The sequence below is a fragment of the Exophiala aquamarina genome (assembly GCF_000709125.1).
Source record: "Exophiala aquamarina CBS 119918 chromosome Unknown aczIA-supercont1.2, whole genome shotgun sequence".
Classification (NCBI taxonomy): domain Eukaryota; kingdom Fungi; phylum Ascomycota; class Eurotiomycetes; order Chaetothyriales; family Herpotrichiellaceae; genus Exophiala; species Exophiala aquamarina.
The window spans coordinates 790506-810048 of record NW_013550586.1 but is presented as its reverse complement, the minus strand read 5'-3'; the positions used below and the strand labels follow the sequence as shown (position 1 = coordinate 810048).

At 51.8% G+C, this 19543-nt stretch overlaps 5 protein-coding genes across 5 annotated transcripts; 1 reads left to right on the top strand and 4 right to left on the bottom strand.

Moving 5' to 3' along the window:
* Positions 1–303: 303 nt before the first annotated feature.
* Positions 304–1685, top strand: A1O9_02130 (uncharacterized protein; the record flags this gene model as incomplete). The annotated part of the gene is made up of 3 exons (XM_013407705.1): positions 304–655; positions 1091–1414; positions 1453–1685. 3 exons carry the CDS (start codon positions 304–306, stop codon positions 1683–1685), a joined length of 909 nt encoding a protein of 302 aa, XP_013263159.1.
* Positions 1686–2373: 688 nt separating this feature from the next.
* A1O9_02129 (uncharacterized protein) lies at positions 2374–3990 on the bottom strand (the record flags this gene model as incomplete). The annotated part of the gene is made up of 3 exons (XM_013407704.1): positions 2374–3231; positions 3298–3755; positions 3840–3990. 3 exons carry the CDS (start codon positions 3988–3990, stop codon positions 2374–2376), a joined length of 1467 nt encoding a protein of 488 aa, XP_013263158.1.
* Positions 3991–9494: 5504 nt separating this feature from the next.
* On the bottom strand, positions 9495–11282 carry A1O9_02128 (uncharacterized protein; the record flags this gene model as incomplete). The annotated part of the gene is made up of 1 exon (XM_013407703.1): positions 9495–11282. One exon carries the CDS (start codon positions 11280–11282, stop codon positions 9495–9497), a length of 1788 nt encoding a protein of 595 aa, XP_013263157.1.
* Positions 11283–12299: 1017 nt separating this feature from the next.
* A1O9_02127 (uncharacterized protein) lies at positions 12300–14885 on the bottom strand (the record flags this gene model as incomplete). The annotated part of the gene is made up of 5 exons (XM_013407702.1): positions 12300–13527; positions 13575–14536; positions 14590–14696; positions 14748–14805; positions 14853–14885. 5 exons carry the CDS (start codon positions 14883–14885, stop codon positions 12300–12302), a joined length of 2388 nt encoding a protein of 795 aa, XP_013263156.1.
* Positions 14886–16438: 1553 nt separating this feature from the next.
* A1O9_02126 (uncharacterized protein) lies at positions 16439–19470 on the bottom strand (the record flags this gene model as incomplete). Its single annotated transcript, XM_013407701.1, has 2 exons — positions 16439–18117; positions 18198–19470. The coding sequence occupies 2 exons, from the start codon at positions 19468–19470 to the stop codon at positions 16439–16441; spliced, it is 2952 nt and encodes a 983-aa protein (XP_013263155.1).
* Positions 19471–19543: the final 73 nt, after the last annotated feature.

Sequence of the window (19543 nt, the reverse complement as noted above, 5' to 3'; positions counted from 1 at the left end):
GTGCTATCCACTACTGCCACCCTCTGTTCTTACAGTACTCCGTACTCCTCCACTCTCCTCCCTCTCCTCCCTCCGCACATTCTGCCGTCTGACTCGGGACTGGTGCCGCTTTTAGAATTCCTCGCTCATCGTTTCCGCAGGCAGCCGACAAATCAAACTTCCTACCACTCCTCAAACCCATCCCAAGGCGCTTTGGCCTTGTTCACCTTGGGGTTGTCTATTTCCACGACGTACTCACCCTTGAGGCTTACTCTGTCAATTTGATCTTCGACAACGACATCTCTTCACCTCACCTCTCCAACCATGGCTGATCCCAACTACAAATACGAACCCCCCAGTGGGCCGCCTCCCTCTATGCCACCTCAAGTTCACCATGACGCTGGCCCCTACTATCCACCCGATGCGCCCATGGGCGATCCTCGCGGTCCTATTCCCAACAGCTATCCACCAGCTCAAGGCCCGACTGGCTATTATGGTCCGCCACAGGCAGGTTGGAATCAGGGTCCTCCAGGACCATGGCCTCCTCAACCTGGTCAAGGTCCGCAGCCCTACGGACACTACGGACCACCTCAGCCGGGCATGTACTATCAGCAAGGTCCGCCAGTAGGATACATTGACGACAGAAGAGGGGGTGGAGGCGCTGGTGGTGGATTTTGTGCGGCACTCTTAGCTGCCTGCGCTTGCTGTTGTTGTCTGGATATGCTCTTTTAAGCGGTTCATACGAGGGGCACTTTCTCAGGTTTGGCGGGTGGTGCATCTGGAGTGGACAAACCCACTGGCTGCGGATCTGCCGGTGCCATTCGGGTGGGTGTGTCTATCTACCCGTGTGATCGACACCCAGTCGAAGGGCGCAAACTGCGATCGTATCTCAGACCTACGACATGCAAAATACTTCATCTGGATGAAGCGGGAAGCGGGAAAGGGCGGCTGTTTGTATTTTCAAGTTTCGTCTTGCCGAAGTGCTGTCAATACCATGTTCCACAGTCTTGTCAATACCATTATACTAATTTTCAGCCAGACCCTTACATCGCCTTCCTGAATCCACCCCCGGTCCTTCCTCTGTCTTCTCCCACCTACTAACAATCAATAGACCATGATATCGTGAAGCCACCGACATTGACCATGACCGATGAAGACGCAAACGCGCAAAGGGGATGTCTGGGCTACGTATTGTCACGATATCTGAAGCCGAAAACAAAGGGCAGCCACAGAAATAATGAGAGCGCATCACCCACAGCATTAGCCAGCGTTATAGCTGGGGGGCAAATATCACAGCAGGACACATTCCCATCCGGGCGGGCCCAAACAGCGGCGATCATAATTCAGTTGACACCGGATTCTACTTTCCACGTTACCCAGCCCACACCCACGCGCACACGCACACAACCGAATATCATTGAAGCGGTAGAAAAGGGTAAGGCAAGGAGGTGACGAACGCCGCGCCACGTCCAGGTATGGATTTCTTCTACCTCTACCTCAACCTCAACAGCAACAGCAACAGCAACAGCGGAAGCACTAGCACTAGCACTAGCACATGCAGATCCAGACCCAGATCCATATGCGCGGCCGCGACACGCGAGCTCCCACTGCCCATTCTTGGCGTGGTCCCGGGCGTCCTCGGAGCCGAGTTGTGGATCTGGCTGCTCGACACGTACCGGCAAAGACAGGCAGCACCGGAAGGCTAGCAGGGTGATCCTCCTATCGAGGGAGCTGATGCCGCTGGGAGCAGCTGCCGGGAGCCTGGGAGTATCACAGTGACCTTCGACGTGGACCGAAAAGGCCGTTTCGTGCGTTGGAGCCGCCGTCCACCTGGTAACCGACAGCAAGGACGGAGCAGCCGGTTTTGCGAGTCACTATAATGTGAGATTTCATGTTTGCCTTGAATTTAGATGGAGGAACATGGGAACTCGTGATATTGAAGCGATCTATACTGCTAGTACTACCTAGGAAGTGGTAGTAGTAGCAGCAGTGTCGCGACTTTGTTTGTCTCACTAGCATGTGGTATTTCATGAATCCAGTTATTCAGCTAGGCTATAAAGATTCGATGATCCCGAGCAGATTCGGATTTCGGTTCCGCTGTCGAGGCTGAAATTCCGAAAATGGAGGTGCTAGTCATAGTCCGTATTCAGTCGCGCCGTTCGGCACCTCAAGACAGGTTGGAATCCTTCTGTTGCTTGCTTACAAACGGTGACTGAAGGTTCTCAACTATTTCGGTCAGCTGTAATCAAGCGAGTGCAGTCACTACGAGGAGTACGATATGATGGCATCTGAGGATCCTGCCAAAGAGCCAAGGACCACCCAACACATTTACATTCTGAGTTGACCAGACCAGCCCAGGCGTGCACTGGCACCCAGCTGGCCCTGCCTTTTCTCTCACTTTTTGGCTACCAAGACTGTACCTTCATAGAGCTTCGCAACTTCATCGGTCATATTGACGACGGGCTTGGCGCTTTTCCCAGCGCACAAATTGATCATTTTAGCCAACACCGTGCGGGAATTTTGCTGAACTGGAGTCCAGTGTCCAGATCGAGGGAGGAGAGTGATCTCACTGTCCCTTCCCAGATAATCACCAAGGCCATCCAGGCAAATAGTTTTGCCACAAGCCTGATCCTTTTCTCCCCATAGCACATAAGTGGGTGCTTTCAGGCTACCTTTGTATGGATCTGTGAATAGAGCCCCGTTTGAGATAGATGATCGTCGGCGGCTGGGGCTGGGGGAATTTGATGCCGAGGTCTCCAACGCATAAAGATCGGCAATAGTCTCCAGAGATTTGGACCATGGTGCAGTGCCTGCTCCATCTCTGTACAGACCTGTCATGTTGTAGAAGGCGGTGCCATGAGATTTGGCTCTTTCAAGAACAGTTGGCCCATACATGTCTGCAGCACTTCCGGAAGAAGCGATAGATGTTCTACATTCTTCCAAGCCCGGGCCAAGGGACGAAGCTTTGCACTCTTGAGCTCGATATTCCTCTGATTTTGGCCCATATCCGAGTTTGTTGGCACCTCGAACAAAAGCACAGTTCGCAGCGCTGCCAAGATAACGGACAAAGACAGCCGGGAGGTTGAAGGCGAAGATATAACCCATCAGCAAGGTTTGGAGCATCAAAGGTTTTAAGGTCTTGATTGCCTTGGAAAGGCAAGCCCAGTGCTGTATGGGTGATTGTCGGAATTGTTTGAAAATCTTGCAAGCAGATTGCAGGACTCGATCCCGATTCGCGAAAACCAGCTCGATCTGTTGAGAAGGATAGTGATTAGTACAGATTAGAGGTTCCGATGATCTGGGAATATTTGGACTCACATGGGGGGCATTCGTCAGAATAAAACGATCTGCGAGTGCTGGGGCTTCAGAAGCAAGACGAAAACCCAGAACACATCCCCAATCATGGCCCACGACGATTGTGTTAGAGGTGTCGCTCTGGTCAATCAGGATGTATTTGTCTCTCATAGCGCTGACAAACTCTGTGAGAGCCTCAAGAACTTCGGTGTCGTACTTGGGAAAACTGTCACTCCCTCCATAGCCAGGCAAGTCAACGGCGACAATGGTAGCATGTTGAAGAGGGATCTCTTTCTCTTGAAACAGATGTCTCCACATCATTGAGCTATCAGGAAAACCGTGGAAGAAAACCACGAGATGTCCCGGGGAGGGTCCATTTCGATTACTTATGTAGTGCAGCTTGAGATTGTTGCGGAGGGTGTAAAAATAATGCTCGAAACCAGGGAGGGGAGACTTGGATAGATTCCAAAAGCGGTCCTTCTCTGTTATGGCGAGATGTTAGTTAGCCTTGGACTATGAAGCCCTGTACCGGGAATCTTTTCCACGTCTCCATCAGGGGGACGAACCAATTGCAAATTGGGACTTGTCCTTTTCCGATTCTTTGCGTGTGTAGGCACCATTCTTGAGAAACAGAAATAAGTACAAGAAGAAGTTGAAGACTGCAAACCAATAAAAGGCCACACGGTAAAAGAGGCGGCGAGCGGTGCTTGTAGCCATGTTGGTCAGTTCATCTGTACTCGTAGAGCTGATAAAAAGGGATGGTGGTGGCTTGTGAAGTTGTGGCTAATGGATGGGAGTGGGATTTATCTCAACGACGAGCACTATGGGATGGGTTTACGTGAGAGGGCGGCGTGACAAAGAAAGAGCAATTAGATTCCTTTAGGCAATAAACAAGCATTCGGTGTCGAGGTTGACTTGAGTTACTGGTTTGCTGTCGTCGTGCTTGGGATGCAAGTGGTTAGGTGGGATGTTTAGCAGGAGGGGCGGAGGGGTAGTTCTGTGTACGAGAAGTGCGTCTGCAATGCAGTGGATGGGCACTGCAGGCGATACACTCGAACATGCAGGGAGAGGAGAAACAGGAGACAGCTGCGAGTAAGATCATTACTCTCTTGGGCTTGAAGGTCTGACAGTCGTTGACCTATCTGTGCTGAATACGGAGTCCGGGAGGACGTGACTTGGGTGGCTGTACTCGTACTTGTATGTAGTTGTCCGGAATGCCAGTTGAGATCGTCACCAGCATATGTACTGTAAGTTGCGGGGTGGTGTGTATCGTATGTATGCGGTACTAACAATACGGTGAGAGAGGACGCGCAAAGACGCGTTGGCAGTGGGCACGTGGTAAAGGGAGAAACCAGGAGCGGAGAGCAATCAGGTACTATGTGCTGTACTGTACTGGCGTTGAGTGCGTGACTACCCAGACAATAAGCATGAGGTTCCCAGCATTATCACCCAGATTACTATAGTGTCTAATACTCCGTACTCTTATATATATTTATATATACTATATATTACTCTGTCTTCGGCAAGTAACTGCTACCTACTCGTGGTTGCAATACAAGGTCACCAGGTGCCCTGCGGTCTCCTGGGCGTATTGAAATGGATCGACTGAGGAGTCGAGGAGTGGACATGGGCAAGTTGAGACTTGAGCCCCAAGCAGAAATGTATGTATTGCATACCCCGTACAGTAAGGACGAATTGCTCTGGGTTGGGGGTGCCTATGCCCACTCTGGCACTCATTTATTGGCCACCTGTCGGGCTTGAGTTTACACTGAGCCTCGGGCACCATGTACCACTCCAACCGCCCAGCCACCCAGTCACCCACAGTCGTCAGTCTCCAACCCTCAAGTATCTCCTCTGTTGATCAACCACGAAAAGGTTATTGATCTTCTTCTTCCCACACATTATCTGCACATCCACCCCTATTCCCCATGACTCGTCACATCGCTCGTGTTTCTTTGGATAGACAACGATCCATTCCACCGTCAACTTGAGTCTGTGTCTGGTTAGACTCTGAAGAGCAGCATAATCGTGGCCAGAACTCCGTACCCACCTGATATTTAGCAAACAACCAAACGTGGCGTTCGTCGAAAGTCAACCCTCAAGCCCGGGGTTCCTCGTCTTGTGACTTCCTCCTCAAATGAACCTTCTTGCCGATCCAAAGGGCTATGCCCACCAGGATCACCGCCCAGATCGCGATGGTGATGCCGGTGACACCCCATGGAATCTTGGACGCCGATTCCTCTCCCCTCACTTTGCTGGCGTGCATGGTCCGATGCATTTTTGGACGTTGGCTGTGGGTCACGTGCTCAACACCCTAACCTTGATTGATACTGGCTTCCAAGCCCGTCGTCGGAATGCAATAACTGGTTCCTAGGTGATTCAAAATGCTATTTGTTGTGCAAGTCTTTCTTGTTCGAGGTCCGAGAGGCCTGGAATGACAACTTGTTACTGAAATGGAATAAGATGACCTTCCTGCTCGATAGTGAAAGTCTGATCATCAGCTAGACACGACTTCTGGGTATTGATCTTGGAGAGATTGGGATGCTTTCAGCTTTGTTGATGCGCAACTTGTGTCTTAACAAAAAAAGAGTAAGTCGTGTCTTGCGCAGTGTGAATACAACCAAGCCACGATCACCTCCAAACGCACAGCCTGAGTCGCGCGTACCCCCTTTCACAGGACCAGAACCTACCCTGTCATACCTCAACTCCTTCCAAGTGAGTCAATCCCACAGCAATCTCAGTGTACGCCACCTTGACTTCCGTCAAGCAAAGTCACGCGGCCACTGACTCCGCCCGTGAGGATTTCCCTGTCCAAGTGGTCCCCATACCTCACCTGCTGACTGAGAGTCCATCGTGGGAGGTTGTCGGTTTCTTATGCGATCGACCATGGCGCGCCCACGAGTCCCATGCCATCCAGGATTGTTGATGCAGGTGACTATCAAGAAGAGAACCAGGATCCCTGCAAGGACTCCGGTCAATATACGTCCCCAGTGCTCGCTTGCAGCCATCCCTGTCGCACTTGGCCAAAGGCAATGGTTTTTATATGTAATCGGTCGGTATTGTCAGATGAGGTGTCGTGCAGAGAGAGGAGAGGGTCGTCCTTATATATTCAAGATTGCTATCCCGTTCGATGTCTGGTAGAGAGAAAGCCGTCGTTCTTGCAATTTTGCTATCTATATAACCCCCCCTCCTGAACAAACAGTCCCACTCATCACTCGAGTATCTTACCTGCTCACCTGCCCATGTGTTCACAGGGAGACCTGACACTTCATCACCAATGGTATGCGAAGCTATGTTCGCAATGTCCCCCTGGTGTCAGTCCCTGGGATAACAGCTCAAACCCATTGTAAGTGGACGTTTGTGAATTCCTGACTTCCTCTCTTCGAAAAAGAATGGCAGAAACGCAAACAAGGTGCGAGTGATCATTCGCCTAGAACTCTGCCACAGTTCCTACACCCTGGGGCTTCACGCTTGCGTCTCGTAACATCAGCTGCTTGGGCCTGGCAAGAAATCAAGACGCTGAACCTGCTACGAAGCCGTGCCTTTCCAGTGCCATCTCTCTTTATCGATTGATGCGGACAAACACGCAGCAAAGCTTAAGTTACCGCACATCTTCAGTATAACTAACAATAGGCTTTAGGAAGATTCATCCCTCAGCTTCCTCAGGAAACAATGGTATATGCATTAAGGACAACGCGTGCCTACCAGCATCGATTCCTAGTTACAAGTAGTCGTCTGCAATAAGCAAAATCAATACCTTGGTGAGTGATTGGTATCTCCACCAAACGGAACATATAATCAATCTAAGCTGACTATAGTAGCCAACGTCAGAGTGACCAGGACTTCTGTTGGCCTTAGGCGAGTGCACAACGCGGAGACAGCCTTTCACTAACAGATGTTGTTTTCCTTCTAACAACTCCGAGCATGACGATTCATTACAGCAGCGCCAAAACCGCACCCTCAGCCAAGCGCAGCTCCTTCTGAAGCACCAGAAGTTCACAAGTGAGGAGAGAAACATGTCGATCACGTTACCTTTTTCAAGAGCCTTGACCCAAGCGATGGATAGCAACATCGCCTCTATCACCGGCACCAACTCCCACAGCAATTTCACGGTCCTCCCCAAAAACACACACCACACACCCAACCCTTCTACCCGCCATTATGCTCAACTCAAACCAAGGAACCTGACAAACGCTCATCAACATGAGGCACCCCGGCCAGCCCGAGATCAGGACCATATCCGAACACAATTGCGCCGCGGTCGCCGCCCTTCCCGAGTTCCTGGTCTGTCGTCTCCAATGCCAACTTCCTCTCCCGTTCCATGCCGACATGCTCACAGATGTTCCAAGCGACACCGGTCATAAAGACGACAAAAGATGCGAGAAAGAACCAGATAATGCTGTCGGACATGGCTTGGGTTCGTCGGATGGAAGCAGTGGCCGTGCGAAAGATGACCGCACCGTATCCATGCTGGTTCCCGGACGGCATTACCAGACCCGTTGGCTGCGCAATGAGGGCGATGGTGCGTGTCTTCCCAGGAGCTAGTTCGGCCAGGGCGTCATGAGCGTCGGCCACCTCCACCGGTGCCTTAGGCGACACTGCCAGTCTCGTTGGCTGCACAATGAGTGTGATGGTACGCGTCTTACCAGGGGCGAGTTGCCCGATACTCCTGTCTTCAGCTTCGCCAACTTCCTCCACGTCACGGCCTAGCATTTCGAAGCCCACAAGACCGCCCGGTGAGGTCGGGACGATCAAAGTGATAGTGCGCGTGCTCGCCGTGCGCAGTTCCTCGCGAGCCAGCGCGTCGACGCCCGGCACGTCTGGCGACTTGTTCGGGGGGACGGGTTCGGTCTGCGTCATTGGGTTAGGATCGAGAGCGATGATCTTAGCTTCGCCCTGACGAGCCAGCGCGTCGACGCCCGGCACGTCTGGAGACTTGTTCGGAGGGATGGGTTCAGTCTGCGTCATGGGGTTAGGGTCGATAGCTGCAACGTTGGCTCGGCCCTGCGCGTCGACGCCCAGCACGTCTTTCGACGGTCTCGGGACGAAGACAGTAACCGTGGCGGCGGTGGCGATCCGGGCGCGCATATTGTCCATAAAGTCGGTATCAGGCCGCGTAGCAGACTCTGCTGCCACGGCCGCAGTGGGCAGGGTAGTGGGGCTGGCAGTGGTTACGTCGCCTTCTGGGTCGTATTCTGGGAACCGTTGGATTTGACCGTCAAGCTGGTGCTTGTTGTGGAAGCCATGACTAACGTGCTGGTGCTGGTGCAACGGGAGAACCGAGCCAGTCACCGTGGCGGAGAGCAACGTGGCGCAGAGCAACAGCGTCGAGATCATGGCGAGAGCGCTGTTGACTTTGGAAGACGAGAGGATGACACTTGAGAGTCCCGCTGGACAGTATGTATGTCCGCGGGTAGATCTGTGACTGATGGAGTAACGCCGCCGGGGGGCGAGTATAGTTGTATATTCCAGGAAATACGAATCACGGCGTGGAAGTATCGTATCTTTGAAGGCGCGAACGCAGTACACATGTGAACAGGAAAAGGAGGGAAATGGAGAAGAAAAAACATGAGACTAGGGCCTGACTTTTATACTCAATCCCCGATGGCATGGCACTGCGGGAAGAGGAACATGGGATGTCATAAGGGAGAGAGGTCATGTCATGCATGGCCATGGCCATGGCACTGAGTCGAAACGACGAGACCCACGACTCTGACGAAGGCCCACAGGGGAGGGCGCACTGGGAGGGCAGGAGAGCGGATGTGAGAACAAGCTGTCGTGCGCACTATTGCATTATGCGAACGAACGATATGTCTCAGCGATCTCACTCAGTGAGGGTGTTTTGGTAAAGTATTTCTTGTTTCTTCAAACATTGCGTGCGGACAGTTTGTCTATCCAACCATGTCGTGGAGCCACTTCGACACTCCTGTGACATGACAAGGCTTGAACAAACGCGCGAGGCCAGGAGGACGCAAAGTCTGATATGTAGCATTTGCTGCAAACGAAACTCCTGCCGACCGTGCTGTTCGGTGGCACGGTCCCCTGGGATGGGGCTGTCCTTCCTGGAAAGTCGTGTCCCGAATGGCTGGCTGGCTGATGGCTCCGTTCGTTTGTAAGAGCAGCCGACGGACGACAACTCATATAGACACCTAGTTAGTCTAGCCATCAACACTGAATACCCGGGTACAGCAGCCGTCAGTACACTACACCACGCTAAACAATCACGAACCACCAAAGCCAAACACTTCCTCGTGCCACTCCACCTCTCGTCCATACATCGCAACATGCCTCCCAACCTCACTTCTGAGGTCGCGGACTAAGCTCGGCGGCCCGCACGACAGAACAGTGAGTTTTGCGTCGTAGTATCTGGCTCTTTTGCGCGGGTCCGGGCTGCGCCGTGAGGAAGAGGAGATCAGCGGTGGTATTGGCGAGGAGCTGCGAGTGCTAGATGCCTGCAGGACCGGGCCAATGATGGTTGATAGACTAGGGCGGCTCGAGCTGTTGTGGATCGTGAGACCTCTCCTTGACGAGGAATAGGAGGAGGGAGAAGAACCCTCGCTCGACTTGCGCGAGATAGTAGTGACATAAATGTCGACATCGACAGCCACCTCGCTCTCCCGGCGTGGGTCTTCCAGCAGCGCGATGCCCCAGCGTGCGTCGTCGAGGGTTCGAACCAGCCAGATGAACTTGACGCCGGTGCTACCTCCTCGCATATCTAGCAACTCTAGGTAGATCGGCAGCGCAAATGTAGCGCCTATGCCGCCGGCAACGAGCAGGATCGGGTGGGTGCTGGCGACGCTGGCTCCAGGGGGAAACGAAGACGCAGACGGGTGATAGAGGATACGAGGCAGATAATCGTTACACTCCCCATAGCAGCCCTCAACGAAGACTTCGAGCTCTCGCTTTTCAGCTGACGATTGCGCCAGAAAGCGAGTCTGCGGACCGCCGAGATTCCGTACGATGAGCGTGAGTTCCTCTTTGGGCTCTTCATAACTCGACGACGAGGCAATGCCAACGTTGAGGACTGTGAACGGACTCTTGGGTCCAAACGCTCTACTTTGGATGTACACATGCGACCCAGGCACTGCGCCATGCACGGAAGAGCGATTGGACCTAGCCTTGTCCATCGTCAGCTTGACCTCAACGAGATTCGTGCCGTGAACCTGTCTGGTCCTCATCCTCGCCGGCGCCGTAGCCTTGCCTCTCGTCATGCCGCCCACGACCCAGAACAGCCCCGCCTGGAGGATATACTTCCTCGTGTACGGAACATGGAAGAACAAGGCCGGTAGCACCAGCGCGCTCAGCAGGACATGACTCCTGTAAAATGCGGCATGATACACCTTCCTCCTGACCGGCGGAACTGCCAACAATCCCAAGAGATTAAACGCCCAGAACGCCGCCAGCCCGAGTCGCACATCACGGTCTTTGATCCGCTTGGTCAAGGCGTCCAGTTGGATGAAGAACCGAATGTACATGACGGCGTGCGCCGAGAGGAGAAAGTGGATGACCCGGCCCAGCAGCCGATGGTACGGGTTGAGCTTCTCGTGCGTGAGCCCCGTCGCCAGGGTGATTGGTGAGAGGGGGGTCTTGAAGCTTAAAAGATAGTGGACGGGTAGTTGGGAGACGGCCACATGCCCGAAGGCTTTGGTCAGGTGCATGTAATCTTCACCTGTGTTGTGGAAGACGAGGTATAACAGCCATACGGTGTAGATCAAACCTGTGAGCTGGACGTGGAGAGGGCCGAATTCCGGGATGTACGTCGTTCCAAGGATCCAGGAGATGCGTCGAGTTATGATTTGGACCTGAGAGGGAGCTGCTCGAGCGACGGCGGGGTTCGAGCTTGATGAGGCAGGCAGAGAAGTCAGGATGCTGGTGGCTTTTCGGTAGAGGTAGACAGCGAGCACTAGAATGATAGGCGTCAGCCAGGCATAGTAGCCAGCTTGGTCCAACTGCTTCCTCCGCTGTTGGATTTGAGCAGGCGTGAGAGATAGTATGAAAGCGTATGCCATAGCGGACTGTTGAGACTAGCCAGATTTTTCGCTCATCAACAAGAATCAAGACTGATTTACGGAAGCATATCCAGAAAATAACAAGACACGCAGAAGCACGAACCAAAACGGAGGGGTTGAGAAATGCAGGCTTCTGATTTTGGTTTATCTGGACAGCATGACTCAGCGGGTGGTAAAGAACACGTCGTGCAATTTACAACAAGAGCAAATATAGTAGTTGTGCGACTTGTAGAGGATGATCACTCGTATCTGTCGAAGCGGATCAGAAAAGGAGACGTTGCAGAAGACACCAAGAAAGAGTCCGGCCCCCACTGCTAACTGGCTAGCCTGACCGGCACGTCGTGATACCGACTGCATTATTAATTCAGAAACCCTACTCGGCCGGGAAGTTAAGAACTGCAAGGCTGAGAGCCCCTGCTTCTCTCCCCCGCAATCCCACATTGCGCAAGTCCAACCACTGGCATGTAAATCGACCATGAGCAGGTCCCCCTTTGAACAGTATACAAAATATGTGATTGATTAGAAAAGAGAAAAGAGCCGATTTTAATTCATTCATGAATGATCTGGTCTTTCCGCTTCATGCAATTCTCATTTACTATTGAAGATAGTTCGCCTGAGCCAACGGTGTACAATCCAAACATACGTGTCGCGGCCCGCTGGCCGATTGCAGTGGCGACAACTTGCACAGCCAGAGATTCAACGCATGCAGGTAGATCACCGAGAATGACCATCGACAAATAAGAGAAATAGATCAGTACTGACGTGCAAGATCCCTGCAGTCGTAAATCCAAGTAACTCCAAAATGCGTTGGCGATGCATTATGCAGGACGCTTCATTCAGTAAATGGTTCGACAGGACTTTCTGGACGATGCTTCCAAAATGACTCGCATGCGATGCAACAGAACCTCAATAACAAAGAGGCCAAAGCCCGGTAGGACACTCCTACCAAAACCTTTTGGCAATTGACTGTTGATGAACATCTCCTCATTCCCACTACTGCCTCATTACTCTTCATCTTTATGAGCTAACAGTCACTGCCTCAGGCGGGGTTTGTGCACTTTGCTTGCTCTCAGAGGCTGCCTCCCCTTCAACGGTAAGAGGATTAAACATTGGTACTTTTTTGGAGAGGGGGTCCGCTTCCTGGTCTCCTTCATCGTCTTTTGACACCACTGGCCAGTCTGGCTCTCCCTCCTCTTGCCCCAGCTCGAATTTAGGTTCTTTCAATATGGGTTTGGGTGCCTTTGCAGCTTTTGCCGGCGAAATTGCTTGAATCGCTGCTTCAACAACCGCCTCTTTACTCTTACTCTCAGGCATTTTTCTTCTGGGTAATTCTTGAAGGTCTTGATCCAATTTTCGCGCTTCTGTGGGTGACACCAACACCTCGCTCTGGCGTCTTTGTAATTCTTCAAGTTTGGAAACCGGGTTCTGTTTACCACAATATTGGCATCTCCAATAGAAAACACCATGCAAAAGATTATGCAACGGGGGTGGTAAATCAGGAAACGCAGGTTTGGGATAGGAGGAGAAGCGACGCACCCAGTCTTCTTGTGTTGGTACACCCTTAGCTGCTGGTAAGTTTCCTGCCTGATCTCTCTCTTCTCCCCAAAAGCTTGGTCGTCGGATTGGAGCCGGGGTTACGGGTAAACTCGGTCGTTCGATCTCGGTCGGGAAATCGGTCAACTTCATGCTCGGTCGTCGTTGGTCGGTTTCTGTTGGGGGTGAGGTAACATTTGAATCGCGAGGAGAACGCTGATTAGGGGTGTGGTGCAGTACTTGTAACTTCCCTTTACGAGCTTGACTAAATGCTTGCACGTATCTTTCAATTTCTGGCATATCATCCCATGCATTGGTCCTTGACTCAAAGGCTGCCCAAGGATCAACTGGTGGTGCGCTGGGGGTTGGGGTGCTATCTTCAGTGCTATCGGTCGTCGTCGATGGTGTAGTCACTTCTTCTTGTTGAGCAAGTGTCGTGGCTTGAGGTTCGGGTTCGGCGGGAGGGGGAGGAGGACTCGGGGCTTTCGGTTCGAGGAAAACGCGGGTCGGTTTGGGGGCTCTTGACTCCCATGGGAAGATTTGTTTCAACTTTTGTGGCTCTGGCTGTTTTTGCGGTACTTGATACCACATATCTTTGGGAGCTTCTGGATAGCTCGAGGGAGGTTGGAAGAGAGTAGTATCTTGATTGAAATCGTAGATGGTCGTAGGGAAGTTCGCAGCTTCCGGTTTGGAATCAGTCGGTGGAGGGGCTCTGCACATGATAAATATCAGCCATTCGATTGGGTTAGATCCGCTTACCTCGCTGGTTCCCAGTCGACATGCGGCGCACTAAACCGCCTCTGTTCAACTGTTGGAAGTGGCGTGAAGTCTTGTGGAGCCACAGGAGTAGGAGCATCCCCTAGGGGCAACTCTACTGTTTGAGCTGCTTGGAGATGACCCTGAGTAGGATCTGTGACTGTAATCTGAGGTGGTAGGGGAATTTGTCCTTGTTGGGGCGGAGAGGGAAGCGGTTGAGAGGATGGAGCGGGTTGGGATGGATGACTAGCAATATACAAGGGCTCTTCGCCTCTTACATAATCCTGAACTTTTGTGTGAGACTGATGTGACTCAGGACTATAGTGGGCCACCTCCTGTTTAATGTTAGGAGCATCAGCATGCTGGGAGACGGTGGGTTGTACCTTTGGCCGATAATGCTTGTCATATACGGACCACCACCTGCCCAGCAGCTCACCATAAACACCTGAGTTGTACTTGTTCTCACGACCGAGGGTCCAGGGCTTGTCCTTCCCAATGAAATGGACGACTGAGATACTGCTTTGGAAATGTCGGTAGGCAGGGACATATTGATAGTTTCCGCTCGGGGTACAGTTGTAGACGAAGCTCAGCCTTTCCCATTCTCGAAAGTGCATATTCAATAGACCTTGGTCAGCTCCATCGAAGCTGATCCCCCTCTGTGCTAGGGCATAAAGGGAATAATAGTCTCCCATGTTGGGGTTGAGAACCAGCAAACCACTGTTGAAACAATCGGGCCAGCCAATGTCAGGCACAGCGGCGAAATCTGTATCGAGAGTGAGGAGTTCGTTGGGAGCTCTTAGAGCGACCATGTCTGCATCCAAGTATACTATTCTCTTGAACTGTGTCTGCCTCCATAGCTGGATCTTTGTGAACGTGGAGATGAGTTCTGGCCGACCCATGAGATAGAGATTTGCAGGCTGAGAATTGGTGATCTGCTGGACAGGGATCACATCGTCATAGACGGTCTAGAAGCTCGGGGTCAGCGGTAGTCCATAGCGTCGAGAATGGTCAAACGGACTCTTAACTCTGTTATTGTGTTGGTGGACAATTTGTCGACGACAATAAAGGCGACCAGGGGAGCTTTGGCACCTCGGTCTTTGAGGGAGTGGCCGAGTACCATGGCACCTAGAAGAATGTCAGTCTCGAACTAGGGTACCTGAAGTCCGCTCGACATACCTGGGAGGTAGGCATCGTTCATGAGCAGCTGCCACACAGTCAGTTGACCATGGAAATTCTAGTGCGGGGAAACCATTCGGAAACAGCTCCGATGGAAGCTCTTACCGTCGCGAAGACAGCTGCTCCGATGGGTGCCATGACGGCGGGGGAGGAGGTGGGAGGAGGAAGAGGAAGAGGAAGGGTGGCACAGCGACAGCGACAGCGAGGGTCGATGGTGAGCAGGATTGTGTTGATTGAGAATTAAGAGTGTGAGAGAAGGTTGGTGGACGGGGAGACTATTAGCAGGTCGAGTGATCAGGTGCAGCAAACCAGAGCGACAAAGAGTGTACGAGTAGGTGAAGGGTACCAGCGGCGATGGTGGTGGTGGTGGTGGTGGTGTTGGTGTAGGAGTCGAGAATAACCGTACCACTACGAGTAGCTCAAGCCAGGATACACCAGAGGAATGATGCCAGTGATGCACTTCCCCCGCACGCGATGTGCAATTGCAGGCTTGACCGCCGACCAGAAAAAAAATAGCTTCTCTCCTCGTTGAGCTTGTGCTGCACTATGATGCCTGAGGGCGCCAGAGGGGCGGGGGGAGCGCGCCCTCTGGTGCAGTGGAACCAACCAAATTCCACCCCCAAAGCCCCAGCTTGCCTACCCACTGCAGGTGATGCCCATGTGACGTTGCCTTGGACCTGCAAAATGCAGGATGCCGGACGGAGACATGCAGCTAGTTAACTTAACAAGGCCTCGGCGGCAATGACAATACTCTCTACCTAGGGAGGTGTCTAGCGGCTTGCATATAAGATCCCTTGCATTCTCACAATGTGCTTTACCAGTGTGGTGAAAGCAAGACAATAGATCTCGTCAAGTCAACGTGAAAAAGCATGTGCTGTTCAACGATCAACTACTGTAGATAAGCCGCTCTGACCCACCCCCCACCCACGGCCTTTTTCCCTTAACGAAGGGCTCCGCTTATTTTTGCCAGGGCTGACACCTGGCCGTCGCCCGGAGATCCAAGCCCTGCCACTCAGAGTCCCCGTGGCCTAAGGGCCGCTTGGTCCAATTTCGCAGGCTCCTCGGGTCTTTGTTAGGCTCGCTTAGGCGGTCCATCCCCCGTCTGTTTTGGCTGTTGAGGCTGGATCATGCTGGGATTCTGGCTTGTCGTTGCCACGGCGGCCAGCAACTCCTTGTGCTTACCATTACATACTTGATTTGCAACATATCAGGCCATTCATTTACGAGGACGCTGCGGCAACATTCTTCTACCAGTACGAGAGGCTGCAAGAATCTGGCACGGAACATATTTCACCGATGCCCATGCCGGTGTCAGAGCCCCAGCGTCTATCAAATGCTGATATGCCAGTCGTTTGACTGCTGTCATATCAAGCCACACCCGTCGGGCACGTTCTTTACTTTGTTACGCGTCAGACACGGCAACGACGCGTTCTGGACTTTTTGCCATCTGAAAAAATGAGGACACCTCGTGTTGTACACGCTCTAAACCATGCTCTATCTGATGGCCCTTGTCTGTAATCTTGGATAAATCTCCCATCCCACCTCAACAAACCTTGAAAACTCGAACTTGACATCCCCCACCCCAAATTCTGTCGGTGGTAAAATAGTTGCACATGGTATCTTCGCTAGCCTCTCTCCTTCTCTGAAGATAGACGAGGTGACAACGCCGAAAACAGTGCAGGTGCCTACCATCAACCCAGCAATCTCTCAATGTCTCTCAAAGTACCTGCACGTTGTTCCTTTCTCTTCCTTGCCCCATCTTTTTCGCCAAATGCCTCGCTTGCAAGTTGTCTCTTTTTAGCTTGGATCTCGAGCACTTCATCCTCAATAGTTCCTTCCACCACAAGACGAACCACTTTGCATCGTCTCGTTTGCCCCAATCGATGAACACGATCGACAGCTTGGTCCTCTATTGCTGGTGCCCACCACGAGTCCGCCAAAATGACTTGATTCGCCGCTACTAGATTCAAGCCAACGGAGCACACAGATAAAGATGCTATCATGATCTTGCACGAGTCATCGGCGTTAAGTGACTCGATCGCAGCATCCCGGCTTGCTGGCTTCATTTTGCCGTCGAGTCGGGTGAAGTTCAAGCCATTTTTTGTGAGCTGTGTCTGGACAAGGTCCAGGAAGGATGTCCATTGTGAGAACACAACAGTCTTCACCGTTGGATCTGCTTCAGAAGCCTGTAGCACTGTCACCAGGGCTTCTATCTTGCTGCTGGTCGTGTCAGGGTCGATATTGAGATCAATTTCTTCGTTTTCGCCCATTCCAGCTGATGGCTCAACAAGAGCGTCTGTATTGAGATCAGCTCGGCATAGTGGACACCTGTGCTGAGCGTTGATCACTCGACTGATGCAATCTCGACAGAAGCTATGCGCACAAGCCGTAATCATCGGGTCCTTGAGGGTTTCCAAGCAGATGGGACATTCTTCTTGTGAGTCAATCCGTACTTGAAGAAGATCCTGCAGCGTCTTTCGATTGCCTGGATTCATGACATCCACAACCTTGTTATCTTCCACAAGAGCAAGCAACTTCTTGACCCTTTCCTCTCCACACATCTTCCAGTGGTTGCAAGTTTGTCGCAACCGCAGAAGCACTTCTAATAGGTGGGTTATCGTGTTATCTCCTTTCTGTGCCTTGACCGCCTCCACCATCCCCTTGGCCTCGGCTTTGAAAGCATCATACTGCTCTTGTTCGTGAGGCAAGAATTGTATTGCGTACTTGTGGAAAGTGATCTCTGGAAGTTTGATATCGACCAACCTCATGTCTTTCATTCGTCGCAGACACAATGCCGACATCAGAGCTTGTAGAAGCATTCTTGCGCCGTTCTCGCCGTTCTTCAAACGTCGAATCAATGTTGAGTTGAAAATCTCAAACTCAGCCACCCCGCCAGATAACCGTAGGAACTTGATATGCGAGAACAGATCCTTGAGACTATTGACAATCGGAGTACCTGTCAGTATCCAGCGTGATTGAGCTTGAAGTGTACAAGCCGCCTGGGACATCTTAGCTTTTGGATTTCGTATCTGATGGCCCTCATCGAGAACAATACGACGCCACGTGATCGAAAAGAGACCATCCTTGGACGGTGTCCGCCGCGGCTCTGAAATGCCATAAGGGAAAAGTTCTTGTGTCATTGTCTGGTAAGTCGTGATCACAATATCGTACTCTTTGAGCTCCTTAGGCCTCAAATTTCGATTCGCCCCACCATGATAGACGAAGACGCGCGGGGCATATTGCTTTCTTACATGAAGGGCTGCTTGATGCTTCCAGTTGCTCATAACCGACATTGGACAGATAATCAGGGTAGGTGAGCCATCTTTATTCGGGTCTGCCATGATGAGCGAAATGATTTGAATGGTTTTGCCTGTTCCTTGATTAGTCCCGTACTTTCCAGACAGTAAGAAGCCTGATTAGAAATGGAAGGCACAGATAGCAAGAACTCACCAAGGCCCATGTCATCTGCCAGGAGACCACCACGTGCAAGTTGGGGGGCCTTCGTAATGGAGAAATTGGTGGCAATATTGGTATAGACGTTTCCCACTTTCTTCCAAAGTTGAACCACATCATCTGCTTCGGGCAGTTTGGGTGATTCATGGTCAAGCATCCAATGTAAGCCTTGTCTCTGGTATGGTAACAGCGTCGTTGCAAGCAGTTCTGGTTGATCAGCCATCGGCAACTTGGCCAAAACATCCTCTCCTGCTCCAAGCTTATTGACGAGGCTTTCAACATCTCGCGGATTGAACGTGGAGGTGCCTTCCAGTAACTGATCCATGCCCGGTGCTTGTGGCAAGCTCATCCCAACTATCTGGCTCAGATTGCTCCATCCACCATTTCCTTCGTTGTCAAACACGGTATTCCCCTTCTTGTGCATGGCAGCGGCGACTTTCTCTCGAGATTTCTTCTGCTTTTCCAACTCTTGTGCACGCTTCTTAGCTTCTCGTTCCTGTCTAGTGAACTCGTTGATAGGGAGTCTCAGATTTTGCATTTGCTGACGAAGCGCCGCCCCTGCGACAGGGTCGCTTGTGCCAAAGAGCTTCAGCCCAATTGGGCATTCGTAGTATTCCTTGTGTCCTGTCAAGGCGCCTTCCACGAGCAACGAGCCCGCGTCCATTAAAGGAGCCAGCTTCGCCGCTACATTCCTGCCAATATGGCCAATCTGATCACGCTGAACATTATCAATGCGGATCGCGTTGGAGTCATAGGGGTTGCTCGGTTCACGGCGCACTTTGACATATTCGCCCACGGTCGCTTTTCCACCGTAAAACCGACAACCAACAATCTTGGTATTCAGAATGCCGTACAGCTGAAAGTTTTCATAGACGTCATCATCAAAATCTTCCGTGAGATCGACCTCTCGCGCGATATCCGCATCTTGTTCTTGTGTAGATGCAAGCCAGCTTTGGCGCTCTGCCTGACTATGCGTCCCGTCAAGGTGGATAGGCATTGAATACCCCCCGTAAGTCTGACTGGATGATGGGGGTGTTGGTAGTTCATTGCGATGTCGCTGAGAGGAACTGGGAATTGCCGATGAGTATTGTCCAGGCTCTTGACTCCTATTTGGTGGAATGACCACATTCTTCTGAACCCGTGAAGAAGAAAATGATGACGGCAATTTTCGAGGTGGGTTGGCTGCTGGAATATTGTAAACACAATCATCATCATCGCTGCCGGTGAGGTCAACCGTCTCGATCTTCCTTTTCGCCTTTGTTTTGTACATGAGCGCTAAACAGACGTATTTTAAGTCTAATGGGGTGAACTAGAGGGTGCAATACGTGCGGCCATTAACACAG